General features: G+C 46.1%; 1 protein-coding gene across 3 annotated transcripts in view; it reads left to right on the forward strand.

Moving 5' to 3' along the window:
* The window catches only part of IP6K3 (inositol hexakisphosphate kinase 3), a 98,555-nt gene extending 82,574 nt beyond the window's left edge, over positions 1 to 15,981 (forward strand). For 2 of the 3 annotated variants that reach the window (XM_069633518.1, XM_069633520.1), the window contains one exon: positions 13,964 to 15,981. In XM_069633518.1, coding sequence (XP_069489619.1) covers positions 13,964 to 14,425 — 462 coding nt within the window. In that variant the 3' untranslated portion in view covers positions 14,426 to 15,981. The remainder of the gene's footprint in view (positions 1 to 13,963) is intronic. The other variant, XM_069633519.1, reaches the window with a different exon arrangement.
* The last annotated feature ends 6,046 nt before the right edge of the window (positions 15,982 to 22,027 follow it).

Below are 22,027 nucleotides of genomic sequence, written 5' to 3' on the forward strand. Positions count from 1 at the left end.
AATAAGATAAATAAAACGGCCAGCAGGTGGCAGTGTATGGTAAGTTTAGAACATATGTGCTGGTAGGGGGGCTGTAAGGATACAGAAAAACAGTCCCTATGTGCAGGGGTTGCCAGGGAGGCAGTGCAGGTGGGCAACTGGCGGGCCTGGGCCCAAGATCAGAAGGGAGCAGTATCTATCAGGAAAATCAACAGGGGAGAGGGGGAGTGAAAGCAGAAGCAAAGAGGAAGGTTTTGAGGTGCTTCCGGAACCGGAGATAGTTCTCCTCAAGTTTCAGGGAGGCAGGAAGGCTGTTCCAGAGGGAGGCCCCTGCCGAAGAGAGAGATCTACCACCAACTCGTTGCTTGAAGAAGCGACTGACCCTGAGGGAGTTGGAGCAGGAAGAGCGGAGAGGTTGAGAAGGAAGATATTTAGGAAGAGAGAGTTGAAGGTATTTTGGCCCCAGGCCCCAGAAGGCTTTGTGGACAATGCAGAGGGTTTTGAACTTAATCCTCGCAGCCACTGGGAGCCAGTGCAGAGATTTCAGTCCTGGAGAGATACGATTCCTGGGCTTTAGGCCAAGGACAAGTCTTGCAGTCCTGTTCTGGATAAGTTGCAGAGGGCGGAGAGTAGAAGCAGGCAGATTTAGATAGAGGCTGTTACAATAGTCCAGCTTAGAGAGAACCAGGGCTCTGGAGACAGTGAGCTTCTGGGGGAAGGAGAGGAAAGGAAGAATACCTCTGAGGAGGTGCAGCTGGTAATTAGACTTCTTCGAGACATCAGAGATGTGAGGAGAGAAGGAGAGTGTGGAATCAAAGATGACCCCGAGGTTTTTAGCCATGCAGGTGGGAGCGGAAAGAGGGCCAAGAGAGGCCAGCCAGAGAGCTGCAGGGAAGGAGGGAGTGGGTGTGCCGATGAGAATGACAGAGAAGGAGACTGGTAGTGCAGGTGGAGGGGTCAGGGGACAGGGAAGGTCAAGGTGAGAAGAGAGGAGAGAGTGGTCAGAAAGGAGAGAGGGGTAATGAGAGGGTAAGAGGGGGATGTCTTTGAGATGATAGCATCAAGGGTACGTCTGGCCGAGTGTTTTGGACCAGAAGGAAGGATAGAGAGGGAAAGAGTGTTGCAGAAGTTTCAGAGAGTAGTGGCCACATTGAGAGAGTCGAGATGGATGTTGAAGTCCCCAAGGAAGATAAGATTGGGGGAGGACAAGTCGGCCCATTCTGAGAGGAAGGGGGAGGACGGTTCGGTGGGGGTCGGTAGATGGTAGCAAGATAAAGAGAGAAAGTAGGTGAGACAGACAGCCTGCAGATTAGGCTTTCAAAGGATGAGTAGGTTTGAGTGGGGATGATGGAGGCAGGAACCCACAGAGAGAAGATCGGAGCAACTCCATCACCAGGCCACGAGGGCCTGGGATTGGACAGGATTTTGTAGCCTTCAAGGAGAAGAGTGTCAAAAGCACTACCTCAGCTGGCCTTCACCCACGTCTCAGTGAGAGCAAGGATGTCAAGGTCTTCAAGGTGGTGACAGATGTCAGAGGAATGTTTGATAGCAGAGCAAGAATTGAGGGTGGCTAAGTGAAGCTGGTTAACCACTTTAAAAGATTTTCAATGGGGGGCAGAGGGGTGGGGGCCACCACTGGGGGAAGGAGGGATGAGGGAAGGAGGGGTAGAAGGAGAGGAAGGGAAATTGAAGAGAGAAGAAAGGCACCTGTCAAGAAGGCAGCGATTGGGCCGAGTGCCAGGGGCCTGATAGTGCCATTATGTTAGAGATTAATGGTGCATTTGGAAGATGCGAAGTGTGCCAAGAGCACTTCCCATCTGGTAATGCCAGTGATGGGAGAGGAGGAGAAAGGGGAGAGGACAAAGACCATATGGGGGGTCCATAGATTAGAAGAAGGAACAGCAAAGAGAATGTCATTGATAGTCTGTATGGAGAAGACATTGGTGTAGGTGTATACGATGGGCAGACCAGGGTTAGAACTCAGGAATGCCTTTTTTAGTTTCTTCCTTGCAGACTTAGTGAGAGAGGGAGGATATGAGATGACGAAGCAGTTAGAAAAGATCGGGGGGACAGAGAGAGCCATGAGGGGAGATAAGAGGAAGAGGCGGTGGAGGGAGCCAGAGGATACCATGGGAGAGGGTCAAGCACTATGCAACAGTAGAATCACACCAGGCAGCCAAGCAGACAGAGATCAGTGAGCATGTTGAAAATGCCTAGGTATACAGATCAGTTAGCAAATTAGTAGCACACCTACATTTGCATTAGGTCAAAAGCACTAAACCAGTACAAAATGGTGGCGGATACACAGTTGGATGCACAAAACTAAATTAGATTAAATTTGATTCAATAACTTTGCTGACAAAGGGCCTCATTACAACTCAGGCGGTAAGGGTTTTACGGCGGCGTAAACAGCGCCGACCCTTACCGCCTGAGTACGAGGTCCCTTAGCGCCATGGCAGACTTAACACCTGCTTTTAGCAGGTGTTAAAATCCATGGCGCTAAGGGACCATGGAGTTAATTACGCCACCGTAATTTACGGTGGCGTAATTAACGCCTTCCCCACTCCCATTATGCCCTATGGGGCAAAATGGGAATGGGGAAGGGTAAATGGGTAAATGGGGATTTACCGCCCCGCCAAGGTTGGAATGGGGCGGTAAATCCGCCAACCACCATGGCGTAAACATAGTTTACGCCATGGTGGTAAAGTCACGGCCCAGGCGGTAACTTACCGCCTTGGTCGTAATGAGGCCCAAAATATAAAAGGTGCTCGCTTTTTAAACCCAGCAATTTATAGTGCAATATTTCCTGGAAAACAACATTTCCAAATATGAGACGTGCTTTGATGACAACTTTGTGTGGTCTTGTGGGTAAGCGTCAACACTGGAAACGTGCAGCCTGGGTGATATCCTGCTAGCCAAACACTTGAACAGGATTGCCGGCCTCAAAAGCACCCAAGTGGTGCTGTGTCTGCACTTTGAAAGAAAGCAACACTGTCCACCCACATGTATCTTTTCCTTGTGCCTGGAAAAGCAGCACATGGCCACAATCATGGAAAATAACTACCCCTGTCTCTAGGATTGCAGACTCTCTTGCCACATGACATCCTGGGCAAACATAAAAGACCCTCTTGCACTCTCATCTCCCCTCCACACCTGCTGATGGCCTGAAAAGTGCACAAACCACACTAAGGTACGCACACCGATATATTTAATGATGTATACATTTGTGTGTGTACATTACCATGGTTTGTGTACATTTCAAGCCATCTTGTATAAACATAAGGAGAAATATTGTGGGCAAAGCGTGTACAATTGTGGCATTTCCCCCATTTTGACTGAGAGACTACAAATACCAGAATCCTTGCTGGCATATTTGACAGAGCCCCCACCTTTGCATGTGTACCCTTGGCGAAGCTGGGGTCTCAGTAATGTAATTGGCTCTGACCACGCTCGCACAGAGCAGCTGTGATCACTGAGCCGCCAAGCTGGGGCTGAAGCAGGCCGAGTCCCGACACCCGGCCAGTCATCGGACCACTCCCAACCCCTTTTTTACTTCTTAACTCCACAATTCATTAAAAAATGTGATGAAAACTCAAATAAAGAACCACAAAGTAATTACTGTAGGTAATAGAACGCAATACCATGCAGAATAGCTGGGAGTTAGAGCTTGTTTATGCAACCACCAATCCAATTATACTTACCTAGGCCACCTTGGCCTCGAAAGAAAGTTCCTGACCAAAATCTTCAGTTTTGCACTCCTCAGAACTCCGGAGTTGTGCCTTACGCGCTCTTGAGGAGAGAGAGGAAACCGGGTTTTAATGAGCCATCTGAAACCGTATATCGTGGGTCGAGTGCTTAATTTGTGAGGGTGTTTGCCAGGGCTGAGCCCTGGCACTTAATTTTGAGCCTGTGCACTTATTGTCTCAGACTCACTTTAATTATGAAGTTGTGGTAATCAGTGCATCCATCAACCACAATGAGCAGGTGCGAGCTGTAGTCTAACCCCAAATATATTGACACTTTGGAGAGCAGCTATGGGTGGTGGCCGTAGTGTCACAGGACTGCAAAAAAATATTCAGGCCCTGGCACTAATTTATTTTTACAAATTTAGCACTACCCGAGCACCGGCCATAATCGAGTGGCCTGGATTGGCGTCGATCTGTACAACGTCCCTTAATTGAAACTGCCGGCCCGAAAGGCTGGGGACATAAATATGCTTCACAGGTGTCCCTGGGTTTCAGACCGAGGCCTCCTGAGCGCTGACACCTATCGATCCGTGTTGGCAACTCGGCCGCATTCCAGACCGGCACTTTTTTCATTTTGTGTAAATATTGATTTGACTCGCGCTGTGCTCTGTAGCTGAGGTGTAAGCAACTTTGCATCAGACTCTGGGTAACAGCGCCACCAGTTCTCTTCTTGCAACATGGTGCTTGGCTGGAAAGGAATTTAGATTGAATGAAACCAAGTCTGAAATGAAGAGGGCCTCTTTTTACACAGTTTTCTTAGTATTGTAGTACACTCAGTGTTGAAAACTGAGACGCATTCCCTTACATGGACAGCTCAATTAAATAAACACTCTTGCAATATGTCTTAAGTGTTCCACGGAAGGCGGTTTAAGCTTGTCCAACGCAACTTTACTCTACAGGTAGGTTAGTGCTATACAAGCCCAAACACAAGTACAAATAAGCTTCTTTCGTATGACATGTTATCCCAATAAAGGAAAAATGTGTGCGGACGTCTGAGAAGCTGAAAGTCTGATGCAAGTCTTTTTTTCTGCTTGGTTTGGCATGTGCCCTTCATATTCCAGAAGACTATGGTCCTCATTACGAGTTTGGAGGTATTTAGGAGGTAAATCCTCCAAGATACCATCAAACGGATTTACAGTTATCACCACTTGATCCCGTGGATTTAAAACAGGATTACAAGTGGTGTTAGGTGATGTAAATCCCAATTTTCTGGAGTTCATGGTACTCCAATGGGGATTTTTGGCAGAATGACCACGGATGGAATAATGAATGGTAATTCTGCCAATTTTTGGGAGGAAAAGTGGAGGATGCACTGGAGCATTTCTGGTTTGGCTGATGGCTTATTGATGGCTTCATTACGAGTTTGGTGGCGATATATGTATTTATATAAGCATTCAGGTTCATATGATGAGGGTTCATTACAGTACAGCACAGAGTGCCAACATTGCCAGGGGGAACCCGTTTGCTTGTTCAGAGTTTTAAAGGAAAGAACAAGTTACTTGTTACCTTGTAACGTTCTTTCGACGGGATGTTCCTCCGATGTATTCCTTATCTTTGAGAATACGTTTCCAGCTTGCTGGCCCCGGAAATTCTTTCTGTAGAGGGCGCTGCGCGTCGACGTCCGCCGAGTCGATGTCCCTCGACGGCCACCGTATTGGCGCCGACATCACCATGCCCATAAATAGCCACGCGCTGCGTCCGTTGCTCAGTTCCATTTTGTAGCATAAGAAAAGTCATGCCTGAATTGGTTATTGACCTTGAAGGAGCGTAAGCTGCAACCACAAGGGAAGTATTACTGCAGGGATGGATGGGAGGGGCGATAAGGAATACGTCGGAGGAACATCCCGTCGAAAGAACATTACAAGGTAAGAAGTAACTTGTTCTTCGAAGGGATTGTGTCCTCCGACGTATTCCTTATCTTTGATAGACTCCCATAGCAGTGGCATGTAATTGGAGGTGGGAGTGAGAATGTTATGTATCCCTTTAGGGATGGACCGAATGTAATACAGCCTTGCCAAATCTGGTCTCTTGACTAGTGGAGGAATCCAGATTGTAAAATTTTGTGAATGTATGTGCGGACGACCATGTGGCAGACGCACATATGTCTCGGACCGGTACCCCTCTTTGGAGAGCCCAAGAGGCTGCGATACCCCTGGTTGAATGAGCCCTAAGATTTTGGGGTGGCTCTTTCCCTGCCAGTTTGTAACATTCCAGAATGGCCAAAACAATCCACCTGGAGATGGTTTGTTTTGTTATGGTAGTCCCAACTTGTGACCTGAGTATCCTACAAACAGTTGGTCTGCTTGCCTGATCCTAGCCATTCTGCTTGGGTCCAGCCTATGTAGCCTTTCTTCCTCTTTCCCCGGATGGGGAGGAGGGTAGAACGAAGGTAAGGTAATTTTCTGAGTAATATGAAATTCAGAAACCACCTTTGGGAGGAAATTAGGCTTCACCTGTAGGACAACTTTGTCCTTGTGGAAAATTGTATGTGGGGGTTTACAGGAGGGAGCTTGTAGCTCGCTCACCCTCCTAGCAGATGTTAGTGCTACCAATAGGACAGTTTTAAGCATGAGAAATCTCAGCGAACAAGAGTGAAGTGGTTCAAATGGAGTGCCCATTAGGAAGTTTAAGACAAAATTTAAGTCCCATAAGGGAACCTGAAATGGTTTTGGAGGATAAACATTAGTTAATCCCTTGAGAAATTGTATCACTAAAGGAAGTTTGAAATACGATGGTTCCTCCGCAGTGCGCTTGAAGATAGAAAGCGCTGCGAGATAGCCTTTTACAGTGCCAACTTGAAGGCCTGAGTTTGCCAAGTAGAGTAGAAACGATAACACCGTTGGTGTACCACATGAAAAAGGGTCGATATGCTCTTCCCTACACCAGCTGCAAAATTTGTTCCAACGGCAGCGGTATAAAGACTTTGTTGCTGGCCTTCTGGCCGAAAGCAACACCTCCATGACGTCATCAGGGAGATTCCAATCCTTGTACCTCACCCTTTCAGAAGCCAAGCGTGAAGGTTGAGGGTTCTGGTGTCTGGATGGAGAACCTGATCTCCCTTCTGCGAGAGAAGATTCTCTTTGAGTGGAAGACGGATTGGAGGACAGATGGACATATCTAGAAGGTCCGGGTACCACGTTCTCCTGGCCCAATCCGGGGCAATTAGGATCATGGTTTTCCAGAATATTCTCAACCTCCTGATCATTTGAGGAATAACAGGGACTGGTGGGAACGCGTAAAGGAGTGGAAACTCCCAGTCCACTACAAACGCGTCTCCTAGAGCTCCTCTCGGGGGGAAATTCCCTTGAACAGAACAGATCACACTTCCTGCTTGTGGTGAACAGATCCACCTGAGGGGTTCCCCAAAGGGCGAAGATCTCTTGAAGGACTTCCTGAGCTAGCTCCCACTCGTGGGAGACTGTGCTCTGCCTGCTCAGAGCATCCGCTGTCAAGTTCTTCTCTCCAGCTAGGTGGACTGCCGATAGAGAGATTCCTTCTCGAATTGCCCAAAACCAGAGCTGCATTGCCTCTCTGCAAAGTGGCAGTGATCCTACGCCTCCTCTTTTGTTGAGGTAGTGCATGGCCACCGTGTTGTCATCATTATCAGGACATTTCTCCCCTGTACTGATGGCAGGAAAGCTTTCAGCGCTAGTCTGATCACTCTCAGCTCCAATAGGTTGATGTGTAGTCTGACCCCGATGGAGACCAACGACCGCTGATGGTTAAGTCGTTGGCATGGGCTCTCCACCGCGTGAGTGAGGCGTCTGTGACTACTGCTATCTCCGGCCATGGTTGCCAAAACAGTTCTCCTTTCAAGATGTTCTCTGGATAGGCCCACCATTGAAGGCTGCGGGCTACTTTGTCCGGAATCCGGAGGAGATCTGTCATTCTCCCTGAGAATTGTGACCACTGACTTCTCAGTGCCCACTGAAGAGATCTCATTCTCAGGCGAGCCTCTGGCACAAGGAATATGCAGGATGCCATGAGGCCTAGCAACCTCAAAAAGTCGAAGGCTGGGAGACGTTGGGCATTTTGAAACTTGGTGCCCATCTGTAGAATATCTTGAGCCCTCACCTCTGGTGGCGAGGCTTTTTCCAGGGAAGTGTTCAGGACTGCTCCAATAAACTGGAGTCTCTGTGATGGTATCATCTGTGACTTCTTTAAATTGAGGGAGAAGCCCAGTTTGTGAAGGAAGTGGCAGACATAATCTAGCTGGGCCTGGGCTTGTTTCGAAGATACAGCCCTGATCAGCCAATCGTCCAGGTAGGGGTAAAAGTTGATCCCTTCCCTCCTTAGACTCGCCGCCACTACCGACATCAGCTTGGTGAAGACCCTCGGGGGAGGTCAGCCCAAATGGCAGAACTCGAAATTGATAATGAGAGTCGCCAATTGCAAACCTCAGGTATTTCCTGTGTTTGAGATGGATTGGCACATGGAAATAAGCATCCTGAAGGTCCAGAGATACCAGCCAGTCCTGGAGGTGGAGGGCCTGAAGGAGCTGAGAGAGAGTTACCATCTTGAACTTGTCCTTCCTGAGGAAATTGTTCAATTCTCGTAAGTCCAGGATGGGTCTTAGCCCTCCGTCCTTCTTTGGTATGAGAAAGTAGGGGGAGTACCAGCCCTTGTTCCTGTCCGCTACAGGTACCGGTTCTATGGCACCTTTCTCTAGCAGGTCTATAATTTCCTGCAAGAGGAGCGGATCTGGAACTTTTAGAGAGCTGTTCCCCGGTGGATGACTCTGAGGGATGTGTAGAAAGGGTAGGCAGTAACCCAGGGCAACTGTCTCCAATGCCCAAGCATCTGACGTTATAGCCTGCCATTCCGTCACATGATGAGTTAGCCTGCCCCCTACAGGTGTATTGTGTGGAAAGGCCTCAGAGTGGTTTGGGGCGGCTGATGCAGATGCCGAGGGTAAAGAGGCACCTGCTGCTGCTGCGGCCTTAGTACCTTTGACCCGTCCACCTCGGGTGTATCGCCTTTGGCCTCTTTGAGCCGGCTGTCCTCTGCCTTTCCTGAATGCAGAATAATAGCGAAAGGACTTTCCTCTCCCAGAGGTTCCTGAGGGGCGAAAAGGAGTTTGGCGGATAGCAGCTTCTAAAGATTTTGCTGCTGCTTTAGAAGTCTGCAACTTTTCCAGACTGTCATCAGCCTTTTTTCCGAATAGTGAAGAGCCGTCAAAGGGCATATTCAAAAGTTTGGCCTGTACATCTGGAGCAAAGCCAGACTTTCGCAACCACGCATGCCTGCGGATTGTTGTACTTGCCGCCATGGCCCTGCTGATACTGTCAGCAGAATCGATGCCAGTTTGAAGTGATTCGCACATGGCATTTTTGCCATCTTTAATAATGTTAAGGAAGGCTTCCTTTTCCTCTCCTTCGGGTATGCAGTCAGCCGCTGATGAAGCACACTCCCACAGTGTGTGACTGAACCTGGCGAGTTTACAGGTGGCTTTGATGGACTTCAACGCCATAATACAAGCTGAGAAGACTTTCTTCGCCATAGAATCGTACCTCTTGTCATCTCTATCCTGTGGGATTGTAGGGTAAGCGGTCCTACTGCTAGATGAAGTTGCCGCTTGGATCACCAGGCTCTCTGGAGTCAGGTGTTTTGATAAGTATTCAGGGTCAGCAGCCGCTACCCTATACTTGGCTGACAATCTTTTATTGACTGCAGGGATAACTTCAGGAGTTTCCCAATTAGATGTAATTTTCCTTTGTAAGGCTGCATGGAAGGGGACCACAGGGTCCTCCTGTGGACCTTTGTCTAATATGTCTGTTAGGTCATCCTGTTGAAAGACAGGCGAAGGCGCAGACCAACCCACACATTCAATAATTCTTGCCATAAGGGTTCTACAGGGTGTTTCAGCATGTTCTCCTGGGTCTGGCTTAACAAATTCCACTTCTGGGGAAGTGTCCAACCCACTTGCCTCATGTAGTGACTCCTGTAGGTCCTTCAACCTTCTTTCCTCAGAGGTGAAATCCTCTGAAATAGGGAGTGTGGTCCTCTGTAACCCAAATGTTTCCTGGTCAGAATCTTCCCCCTCTTCATAAATTGAAGATAGTCCAGGGTACTCTGACCTCTGAAATGGTGTAAAACCCATCTCTAAGGCAGAAGGAGCCAAACTCGTCATTATTGGGCGTGAAAACGTCAATGTCGTCGACGCTGATGTGACAGGCTTCGAAGGCGCCGAAAACGGCAAAGAGAAAACTGGAAGAGGTCTCGAAGAACTCGAGAGGATCGGGATCCTACTCGAGGACATCGACGACGGTCTCAGCATCGTGCCGGAGGCCCTTGGAATCACCTTTGGCTGTGGAGTAGCCTTGGTCTTCTCTTTCATCGGCGTCGATGTCGACGATGGCTTCGAGTCGATCGACCGATGCGTTGAGGAACCCTTCGACAACGGCTTCGATGGCGCCGATCCATGCGTCGAAGGAATCTTCGACGACAGCGTCGAAGATGGTGCCTTCTTACCCATGGCGCTCTCAGGTGGAATGTTTCGGCGGGTGCTGAGACTCGCAGCGTTTTGATTTTTTGGGTTCTTCACCCGGGTTATCACCCTCAGCTGTCTTCGAGGGGGTCGAGGCCGCTTTCTCAAAGTCGCTTAACAATTTTCTTTCTGAATTCTTCCCACTCAGCCTGAGAGCTGTGTTTTGTGGGACAGGAGACCCTTTATGGGGAAACAGAAGACGATGAGGGAGGGGATCTTCGACGTCTCTTTTTTGAGTGTCTTGATCTCGACGAATGGTGGGAGCTACTTCGAGATCTAGAATGGGAATGTCTTCGACGGCGAGGAGACGAATGCCTCGACTCAGCCGAAGAAACCTTTGAGGAGGTTTTGACTGACTTACCTCTCTCAAGCTTCCCCTTGCGCTCCTTCAAGGCTTTCGCCGTCATGGACATGCAGTCCTCACACTCCGAACAATGGTGCTCGGCTCCCAAGCACCACAAGCAGATCCTGTGTGGATCCGTTTTCGAAATTTTTTTTCCCCCGTCTCGACATTTCTTGAAGCCGGATCGCGGCGTCGTCGGTTCCGATGAAGATGCCATCGAGAACGAATAGGTATTTATTAGAGTAGATAAAGGGTTATCCTGACTGAACTGAGCAACCACGTTCCGAGGCCCCACGGAGCGCAGAAAAACGGAACTGAACAACGGTCGCAGCGCGTGGCTATTCATGGGCTTGGTGACATCGGCGCCGATACGGTGGCCATCGAGGTACATCGACTCGACGGACGTCGACGTGCAGCGCCCTCTACAGAAAAAATTTCTGAGGCCAGCAAGCTGGAAACGTATTATCAAAGATAAGGAATACGTTGGAGGACACAATCCCTTCGAAATATGCCCACTGCAATGAGAATGAAGGGAGTTTAAACATGTTTTATTATGGCTATAAGCTCCCGTTCCAAGGGCTGGAACAGTAGTTAACGCCTTCGCTCAGGCGGATAACGAGGGCTCTGGGCCATTAACCCTTGTGCTGTGTCTGCACTTTGAAAGAAAGCAACACTATCCACTCACATGTATCTTTTCCTTGTGCCCGGAAAAGCAGCACATGGCCACAATCATGGAAAATAACTACTCCTGTCTCTAGGATTGGAACGGGCGCTTAAGGTTATTAGCACCCTGGTTTGCCAAAGCAGTAAACCGGGGTGCTAAAAAACTGGTTTTCCTTCATTCAATGGGACGCCGCACGCGTCCCGTTGAATGAAGGAAAATCCTTTACAAAGATGGCCACCATGGGAAAGAGAAGGCGGGGCTCCATACGGAACCCCTCCTCCCTTTCCATGGCGGCAAGTGGAGACATAAAGAAGGAGGGGCTGCAAGTGCCACTGCAGCCGAAATAAGGTGAATGGGGAGTGGGAAGGGATTACAATTTTAAAAAGGAGGAGGGTGAGAGGAAGATGGCTGCGGGGGAGCCGGCCGTCAGGCTGGCTGGAACGTGGGCTTGCAACAGTGGTTCTAGCCCTCATTCCTAGCCACCTGATTGGCTAGCTTACCCCGCTCGGGTGCTAATAGGATGTAATGTCCTTAAAATTACCTTGATCGCTCAGCGATAGCAACCACGTGCTTATTTCCATCACACGACTCCAATCTCCAATGTGTTAGACATGGATGGCCCTAGATTTCTATTGGTTTATGCTGAAGTACTCAAGACATATGCTTTGCTAGGTAATTGTAAAGCAAGAAGCATGTCCCAAATTACACAGATGACAACGGTCCAGTACTTGCCCTAGAGGTTTTGCTGGCATAGGGATACATTCCCTGGTATGCCATCGCACATTTTCAATTGCAACACTACACAGTCACGGAACGGCAGTGGAGCCACAAAAATATGTTACAGGCACAGGCCAAACCCTTTCCTTCTGTCCATCCATATGTCTCCTATCATTCCCCCTCTACCCATCCTGACCCTGTGCTGGTAGGCTCCATTTTGGTCTCCATCACCTCTGAACAACAAGTTCTCTCTCTCACTGCCCATCCTCTTCTCTCACATCTGAGCTCCTCTTCCCCGTTCTCTCAGAATTCAAGATTCTTGTTTTGTTGTATTTTTTTTCGGCATTTCGGTCTCTCTCCACATTTTATTTTTTAACTGTAAAAATAAGTTTTAAGTAGATTAGTTCCACATGTATTCAAATTAGACATGTAGATTAGTGATAGGTGGCTCTAATGCGACACTCGCAAGGATAGGTACCTGTACGTCAAGCTATGCTCTAATTCACCTTAAATGTAATTGCTGCTGCCGTAAATGCGGCTAAACTGACCCTCATCTCTGCAGCCATTTAAAGACCATTAAATTGCTTAATGCTTGTTTGCATTGAATGGCCTTCAAGGCATGACTGACCACTTCGAGAGGCAACCGCGAGACCAACATTGATTTTCATATTAATTTTACAAAGAAATATTGATAGGAAACAGCGATTTTTGGCTGTACTTATGTGTAAAAATCAAAGTGCTGCCAGAGGTTTTTAGTTTGCCCTAGTTGAGACACATAGTTTTGAACCAGATCCTACCGGGATTAAGAGCCAGTGTAATTTGCGCATGGTTGGGGTAATGTGGTCAAATTTCATAGATCCGGTGGTGAGGTGAGCCATGGCCTGGTGGCCCGCTTTGAGGAGAGTTGGGGAGGGCAGGTAAACAGCCAGGAGACCTGACAAGAGGGTGCTACCATTGTCAATATGCAAGATGACTAAGTCCTTCACTACCATTCACAGGTCCTGGATCGTATGTCTTTGTGACTTACAAAGGATCTGACCATATGCTATTCTGTTACTGCTCACACTATCTTCTTGCAATTATGAAACACCCAACATTGGGATTACTACTGTCAAGCTTTGTTCCATGTGCAGTTGTTTTGTTTCTATCATGGTTAAAATGCAAATACAAACCCAACACTGCCTCTCTTTTCTCCATGTCTCCAATCCATCTATCTTGGCTTTCCATCCCTACTTCTTTCTCAACTCCTTTGTGTTCAACTTATCTCCTTTTTTGCCTCTCTGCCTTCCTTGCTTAGTTGTCTCTCTGCTTCCATAGTCCTCTTTTATTTGCCGTTTTCTTTCTCAATCTCGCTTTTTCTCTTTCTCTTGCTATTATGACCCTCTATTTGGACGCCACAATAATTGAACAATAAAAAGAAAATCTTCACAAATGTATACTGAAAGCTGCAGACGTCTATATTCTTGGGTGTCTTACATGTGTTGATAATTTCTTTACCAACGTTGCCTCCCTCCCTTTCATTTGCAGCCCCAGGCAAATGTCTAGGCATGCCACTTTAAACAATCTGCCTTGAACCCATGACTGTACAGACAGCCATGCACATAACGGGCCCCTAGATTAATCCATGCTGATTTTCCACCAAAGGAAACAGAATATTGCAGTCCCTTAAGATCATCAATAGTCCCGCAATGGACTTGCCAGGCATCCCCAGAAGTGAACCCTGCCTTCTGACTCCTGTGGCAGAATCATATGTTGCCTTTCTGCCATTTAACATGTCTGCTCCGTCTAACACTCAGAGAAGGCGATTAAGTTTGGAGAAGAATGCCCTAGGAGTGCATTAAAATGGCAATTAAGCAGTAAGTAGGCTTGGGGACTCATGATCTGTGTATTGAGACTTAGAGCTTTGGTTTGCAATGCATCAGTTCGATTCATTTTTTTATAACCTTTCAATTCACATGCAAGTATAAATTATGAACTATACCTTTCAAAGTAACAGTCATAACTAATACGCATTTCGTTTCTTGCAGGTTTACCAGGCAAACACAGGCAGCTTCATCTGCAAAGACAAGTACTTTGGAAGGAAGCTTTCAGCAGATGGCTTCAGGCAGGCACTCTACCACTTTCTACACAATGGGCAGAGACTGCGCACCGACCTCTTTGAGTCCATCATCTTCCAGCTGAAGGCCTTAAAGTCAGTAATTGAGGGTCAGAGCTCCTATCGCTTCTACTCCAGTTCCCTGCTCATCATATACGAAGGTCAGGAGGCAACGGAGCACATGCCAGCATCAGACAAGCAGCCTCCAGGCAGCCAAACCCATTGCCCTGGCAGCAGCTTTCCCAACGTGGATGTCCGCATGATTGATTTTGCTCATACAACCTACAAGGGTTCCAGGAACAATCGCACCACTTACGATGGACCTGACCAAGGCTACATTTTCGGTTTGCAGAACCTCCTGCAAATCCTTCAAGACGTTCATGAGGGCGAATGAGATGGGAAAAGAAAAAGGACTTGGTTTTATGTGAAGGCCTAGAGTAAAGCCACTAGGCTTTGAATACCGGTGAATGCCTCCCCTACATAGCTTTACGGCTGCAACACGTTTGAATTCCCATCTTTGTATGTGCATGTATTACGTGTACTGGTGAAGGAACACATGACTTCCTGTGCTCAGCGCGCTGTAGTTGGTAGGACATATGACAGAAGCGATTAGAAAGTCTTAAGAATATTGAGCACTGGGCTGATGCCAATCTCCTTGATGTGACAAGTTCTTGATGTGACAAGTTCTACAGTCTGCACCAAGCTTGGCAAACCCAAAATCTATTTCGAAGAAGTGTGAGAAAGAGATGCGGCTGGGCCTGCTTCCAGATGGGCTTGGAAACCATGATGACTTATCAGATCTTAGCAAGTTGCATCAGGCGTGTCCATGCAAGGACAAAAGGCGAGCCAAGGACATTCATTAACTACTATTGACCAAGCCAAGAAAACAACACACACATGCTGTCCAACCACTTTTCAAAGGTCAGCTCCTTTGGACCCAGAATACCAGGCTTCCAATAGAGTGTAATGCAGTGAAAACTCTGTTGGCTGTAATTTGCAATGTTGTCGCCTACAGTTCAGACAAACTCCACACGTGACCTGGATACTGGGGTGTACGTTGTATCCTGGCAGGGGGCCCGCCTACCAGCAACAGACCCCTTCCAAAGGATCGTGCCTGCCGAGATCTATTTCAACCTCCTTGTAAAAAAAAAAAACAATACTGATGCTCGGGGCCAGTTCTTTTCCACTACTATATATCGCAATCCCCCTCCCCACCCCGCTTTTGAGGGAGGACTCATGCTTGGCTTCCCACAGACCTTTTAGCATCATTGAGGATGACTGCAGGACGGTCCAATCGTGATCAAACAATGGGCCAGTAAACAGCAATATAAGTAAAATGAATTCGATGGCAAGCCTGGCTGCCCTCTTCTCATTGCTGAGCATTCTGGAAAAGTAGAAACATAAAATGTTTCCATTCCTACTGACAAAAAAACTTAAATGTTTAAGAACATTCTGTCAGGAGTTCAAATGTTATTCAACAGTATTCTTCGAATGGTGCACAGCCACCATGTCCTGATTGACCTGCTCCCCATCTGCCCCATCTTGCTCTTAACCCCCTGACAGTTCTCCATATAAACTGTAGTTTTCTGCTGGTATTCCTTTTTTAACATTACTTGCGTTTCACTGTACCATAAAATTTGCACTGATTGACAAGTTTAAATGTTTACATATATGATCTGTATATTTTGCATTGTGTATTTGGTGACATTGATTATGTGCACTTTTTACTGTGACCCGTATGCTTTGGTATACATATATATGTTTTGGCTTCCAAGATGTTGCTTGCACCTTTTGAGTTACAAAAGAGCACTTTTTAAGTAATATCACACGTTTAGACAGTTGGCGAAAGTGCATACTGTTTGTCAAGGAAGCATTATTTAAAGATAAGCGTTAATTGAATAAGAACAATACAAAAGATAGGTTGAAGGATTAATAAAACTGTCTCTATGATATGCGCCTTGCTCTTTTGTTTGATATCAATTCTACTTACATGCTGCTTTATATCGCGTTTCTACGTATACATTATACAACATATAACCCTATTTTTCTCTGTGGATGCATACAGTGTGTCTTGGTGGTCATCTCCAGAGCCAGCATGGCCGTTTTTAAGCTCAGATTTAGTCATCAAAGCAGTTATTAGAAAATAAGTACAAGACAGTGCTAGCCTAAATATCCACGCATTGCAAGTATAGAGTGGCATATCTGGCGTGTTGGAAAGCAACAGTGAGGGAAACATCGTTCAACAGAAGCCCAATGGCTTTGTGCGACACTAGTTGACATAACATAAGGGGACACCCATAAATGTATCGCTATACCCATGTGCAATAGTACATAGCATCCACCACCTGCAAACTCCAATAACATTAAGATATTCCTGTAGACTCCCAGTTTAACATTCTGAGTAAGATCCGCCATCCATTCCCATTAAGCACCCAGTTGGTCATGCACAGTAATTGGCATTCCTTTTAAACTTGAGGTGCCCAATGAGTTACCAGTTTGACATTTCAAGTGTGCGCCCAGTTTGACATTACAAGTACAATATTACAATTACACCATTTTGGCATGTTTCGAAAATTAAAGCAAACATAAACAGTGCATCCTCTGCACTTCTTTCATTTGCATTTATGAGAATCTGCCCCAAAATGCCCCAACGGAAACCTCAGATGGTGTGTACTGTAGGGCGTACCATTTTATAAAGGTTCACATCTCACCCTTGGGGACACCTTTTTCCTTATGCCACCATCACAATGTCCCACCTCAAGTTACCCCATCAACCATCTGTCCCCATCAGCGCCCTGTGTCTCCCTCTGATCCATGGCTTTGGCTCAGCTTGGCCATTGCGTCCCCCCTCCACTTTAGATGCATGTGCATCTCTGCAATGAAGACAGCACTCGGGCAGTACTATTATAAACATGTGGTACTCATTACTGCTTCTTCAACATGGATGCAGGTACCTACATTCGTAAGGGCACCTGCTGGCCTATCCACCTCACATCAAACTCAATTGCGAACTGACATTTCAAGAAAACTCACTCAATTCTTGCACTTATGTGTTCCATTCTCCTGCACATTCACGGCACCACGCCCACAACGTTTTTGTTGGCAGTTATACTGGCGGTTGGAAAAGATAGCACTGTAACAAAGTCTTATGCCATGCCCTCGAGGAAATCACTCTGGTAAAGGCTCTACCCTCCGTTCAACGACAGCAAAGGTAGGCTGTTGAATGGGAAAGTCTGTTGAGACCTGGGAGTGACTATAGACTGAGGGGTTGTCATTAATACCTCTAAACCTGGTTAAGTGAACCCACTTTAAAAAAGCAACTAAGCCCAACCCTGTGGGGCGCTTAAATGAGACAAGAGTGCCTCTGTCCCTTGCCTTACTTAGGGGTAATGGGCACCACCTCTTGGTAAGAGATGCTAGGACCTGAGGCCGTGGAGGGAGGATCCAGTGAGCTATCCCACCAGCCTGCGGGTTACAAAACCCAACCTGGGGTGGAACCCTGCATTGAGGAGTACAAGAGCCTGGGGACTTTTGTAGGACCCAGAGTCTTGTTTTGAACAATGTCGCTTGTGTTGCAACCAGAGACTTTTCTTTTCCTGATTGGAACCCTAAGGAAAAGCCATTCAGTGTTGTGGTAAAATATGTCTAAGTTGGCTCTATTATGGTACCTGCAAACCACCGGTCAGGTATAAGCAGAACTAATCCTGCTAATGAAACGTCTTGCCCGGCCCGGAGGAGTCTCGTCCATACTTATCCCGGATTGCCAGTTAAAGAGAGAAATTGGAGTATCTGTGTTTTTTGGTGCAAACCTGTCCCTACTCTAAAAAAGAAATCTTTCTACTTCTGGGCCTGTGTGTTCTTGATCCTGCTCGGGTTTGTGACAGCCGCACATCTCCATTTATAAAATACACAATATGGACTAAACATATTCCGCGCAACTGCAGACCACACACTCATTACACATAGACAGAGAAGAGTCAAACCTCTTCTAACATCAAATAAACTATGATACACTTCGCTCACCTCAGCATGCACCACAATGCAAACCATGCACCTCACAGTGCATCTTTTTTTATAACAAATCCCGCTAAAAGGACCTCACTCTACTTAAACACCAATCATACAGCTCTTCTAATAGTATGGCAACACTAATGCACCACAACGTGCACCTACAAAATTTGACAAACACAAGATAGACATATACTACAGAATACAATTCAATGGGGGGCTTTGGCAACACTGTAAAACAAAATAAAGTGCAAATCCTTTGATCTTCATTATAACCGCATTTAATACATGCATCTATACCCAAAAACCTTGGCCAAATTGGGTACCTCCACAAACATAGGCCCGTGATTATAACAGTTACTCCATCACCTGTACGTTGGCCTCTCGCAACAGCAAACCAGTCATGAAAATAAGACTGGCATCCCCAGCAAAGTTCAGAACAGGTTACATAGGTTTGCTTCACAGATGCAATTATTTTCATCTGTACATCACACAACAGCTTGCTATGAAATCGCACGTGTGCTGCTGTTGCCTGGGAAATGTACACACTGAGACACAATGGCATCTGCTTAAAAAAACTACATTGGTGCAATACATCATAAGTAGAACACTTGCATCTATGTTTGTTCTATTGCTCTTCAAAAACAGAACTGTAGTGCATGTTCAAATTCAATGTGTATATTCACTGTTCATTAAAACTTTGTTGCAGTTCCAAAAGGTAGTGTTGCCTTCCATCTACGATTGCATAAACATGTGTCCCTCTTCCATGATAGTGAATGGAACGTTGCTTGTCAGGGCAAGTTGTTTCACCAAGACACAAGCAACCTTAGGCACTGTGGCACAAACAGTGACCTACTCATCATTGTGAGATTATGCAGCACATCAAGCAAGTTAGTATAAGCAGCTGATCAGCATCATTTAGTGCACAATCAGCTCTTTTATAATTTTCCCTCAAGAATGCATCTGATTCTTCCGGGCCCACTCCTGGCATTTGATATAGGTTTTCAGTACACCCTGACACACAACCCGATGAATGTGCATTCCATTGTTTGGCCCGGTGCTCCAGTCAATCATGCAAAGAGCACTGACTTCTCTCAGCACTGATCTCGTCAGTCACAACGGGACACAGCACTGCAGGCTAAGGGCAACACCCAGACACTCTCTGCACACTGCAATTGGGGTAGCATCGGGCTCACCGGGAACAGCCACAAACATGGATGTCAACAACCATTGTTTGGCCCGGTGGTCCAGTCAATCATGCAAAGAGCACTGACTTCTCTCAGCACTGATTTCGTCAGTCACAACGGGACACAGCACTGCAGGCTAAGGGTAACACCCAGACACTCTCTGCACACTGCAATTGGGGTAGCATCGGGCTCACCGGGAACAGCCACAAACATGGAGATAGCCGCTGGGGATTGTTTTAGGCCTCTTTATGTTTGAGATCTGTCAATCACAGGTCAGTGCCTAAACACTTTCCTCGTACCTTTTCTTTACTGCTGACTTGTTTTCTTTTCAATTTAAAGCATTGGCGTCTCAAAACACGCTGAAAAGGAGAAAACCACTACACATTCTCAGTAGAAACGCCCACAAAAAAGTCATGGGGCCTCATTGCGAGTATGGAGGTAGCCATGCCTTTAATAAGGGCATGGCTGCCTCCATAGCGGGTTCCAGCTCCGGGTTCTGTGAATGAGGAATTACTGGGTCATTCCAACCTTGGAGGACCTGGTAATTCCTCATTCACAAAAACCAATCCCCATTCCCATTTGAGCCCTCATAGGGCTCAATGGGGATGGAGCTGTTAACGGGCCCGTTTATAACGGGCCCGTTATTAGCTCCTTGGTCCCCTTGCGGGACCCGCTAAGGACATCTGGTCTGATCATATCAGACGTTCTGTGCGAGTCCCGCTAGGGGACCTCGTAATAAGGCATCCCGTAATGAACGGTGCCGGTCCCGTACCGGCACCCTTCATTACGGGAGCGCCAGGGCCATAATGAGGCCCATAATCTGGTTTGCTCAATTTAAACTCTACTAGGATGCACCTCATTTGCACTGCGGTGGAGCCAGTCTTTACTTTTCCTCTCACCATGACATAGGTATGTCATTTTTAACTCATTGCCTCTGTATTAACGATATTGAAGATGCATTTACAGTAGTAGTATAATAGCCTCCAGCTTATTCACTGTTTCTTCTTCATCTTATTTATAGCTGGCATGTAGATTGGTGAAGACACCAACGGCCCATCCATCACACATGCAAGTCAATTCTAAACTGACTTTGTGATAACACTCACTGAAAGCTTGGACCTCCTCATTCCATTAACCAGTACATTCATGAGAGTCAATTCACATAATGCTGACAGGCCAAGATACCACACTCCCCCCCATCATCATCTTATTCCCCTTCCCAGCATCACACATCGACCTAAGAGACTTGCCCTTAACATTAATTTTGTATTCATCTTCGTCATTATAGTAACATTTGTTGGGATAAAAATCCATTAAGCATATACATTCAAAACGTGCATCAAATCATAAACATTTAACAATAATAAAAAACATCAATCCATTGACACAAAAACAATTACATCATAAAAAATGCAATCTATCAACAACCTACATAAATGCTGCAGATAGCTTCAATCTAAATGTTCAAAACATGATCATCTAAAAATATGAATATAATCAATCATAAATTAATTTCACAATTCTATAGATAAACACACAAAGTCAAAAAGTAAATGTTTTATAATATTACAACCTTCCGCTTGAATGAATAATCCTTGCTGGGGTTGCCTTCTTAGATGTCAAACCCTGCTCAGATAGTTAGCTAACACTATCAGTAACATTGCTCAAATTACTACATTGACAAATATGGAGTCTCAATTTCATAGCTCAATCTTCAATGGCTTACATAAGTCCTAACCATACGTGAGGCAGGTCAGGTCAGCTCTAGCTATAGACTAATGATAGCACATATCTCCAAAACTCGATTTTCAGCTTGAAGCACATAATTCACAATCTTACTTCACATAAAGTACTTTGGAGTTATATGGTTCGATAAAGTAGGGATAGTGTTCTATTGCAATGCACTTTTGATGGCTAAGTACTTATACGTCAAGCTTTGTTCTTTACAAGTCGTTAATATTACCATTACGCCACCACTCATTATAAAAAAGTTTGACCTTCTGCTTTGAGTGGAGCATATTAACCAATAGATCCTCCCAGCAGTAGTCAAGTTTCATTAGATAAGAAATCTTGTGAAAATAAGACTACCATGGTAAAGAGGCTGTCCAGGGAGAAGTACAAAAATCAGTTAGGGAGTTCTTATAGAGAATAAAAAAAGGGGCAGCTTCATATTTTGAGGCAGTATAGCATTTTTCTTTTTTGGCTGCATTGAGTATCCTCCTCAACCATAAATCGAGGTACAAGTATATATATTGGGATAACAGAGGGGCTGAGGAAGATGAGACTTAAATAGATGATTGTCCCTGCATACCAAAGAATGAAACATTTCTACTGCCCAAACATCTGGCTTTTCGAAGGAGCTCGAAAGGGCATGGGCATGGTAGCCTTCCATCATAGGTGTTCGGTACCTATCATAATTAGAAAATCATTGAATAATAAGTCCTGAAGTCTAGAAAATATGAATTCCCTTATAATCTGTGACCAAGAAGCATTCTGAGATAAACAAACATACCCTCGACCCCCCCGAAAAATAGCAAAAAATATCTATTTTCATACTCTAGTGCTTGAGAGAAAAATATCATTATCAACCTCTTCTCTCAGCAGATTACAATAAAAATATTGAGTTGTTTGTGAAAACCAGAAAGGGTCCTTCAAATGAAAACCGTGCTATCGGCTCAAATTCTATACTCTAATTGTGGGGGCTCTGGTTTCCAAATTGGCAACATCACTGCCAAAATATTAATAAATCTAGTAAAGAGCAAATGGGCCAAGATACAACCTTGCCTCGAACCCATTCTGTC

Source organism: Ambystoma mexicanum, chromosome 13 (genome assembly GCF_040938575.1).
Source record: "Ambystoma mexicanum isolate Mex_15411 chromosome 13, UKY_AmexF1_1, whole genome shotgun sequence".
NCBI classification, from domain to species: Eukaryota; Metazoa; Chordata; class Amphibia; order Caudata; family Ambystomatidae; genus Ambystoma; species Ambystoma mexicanum.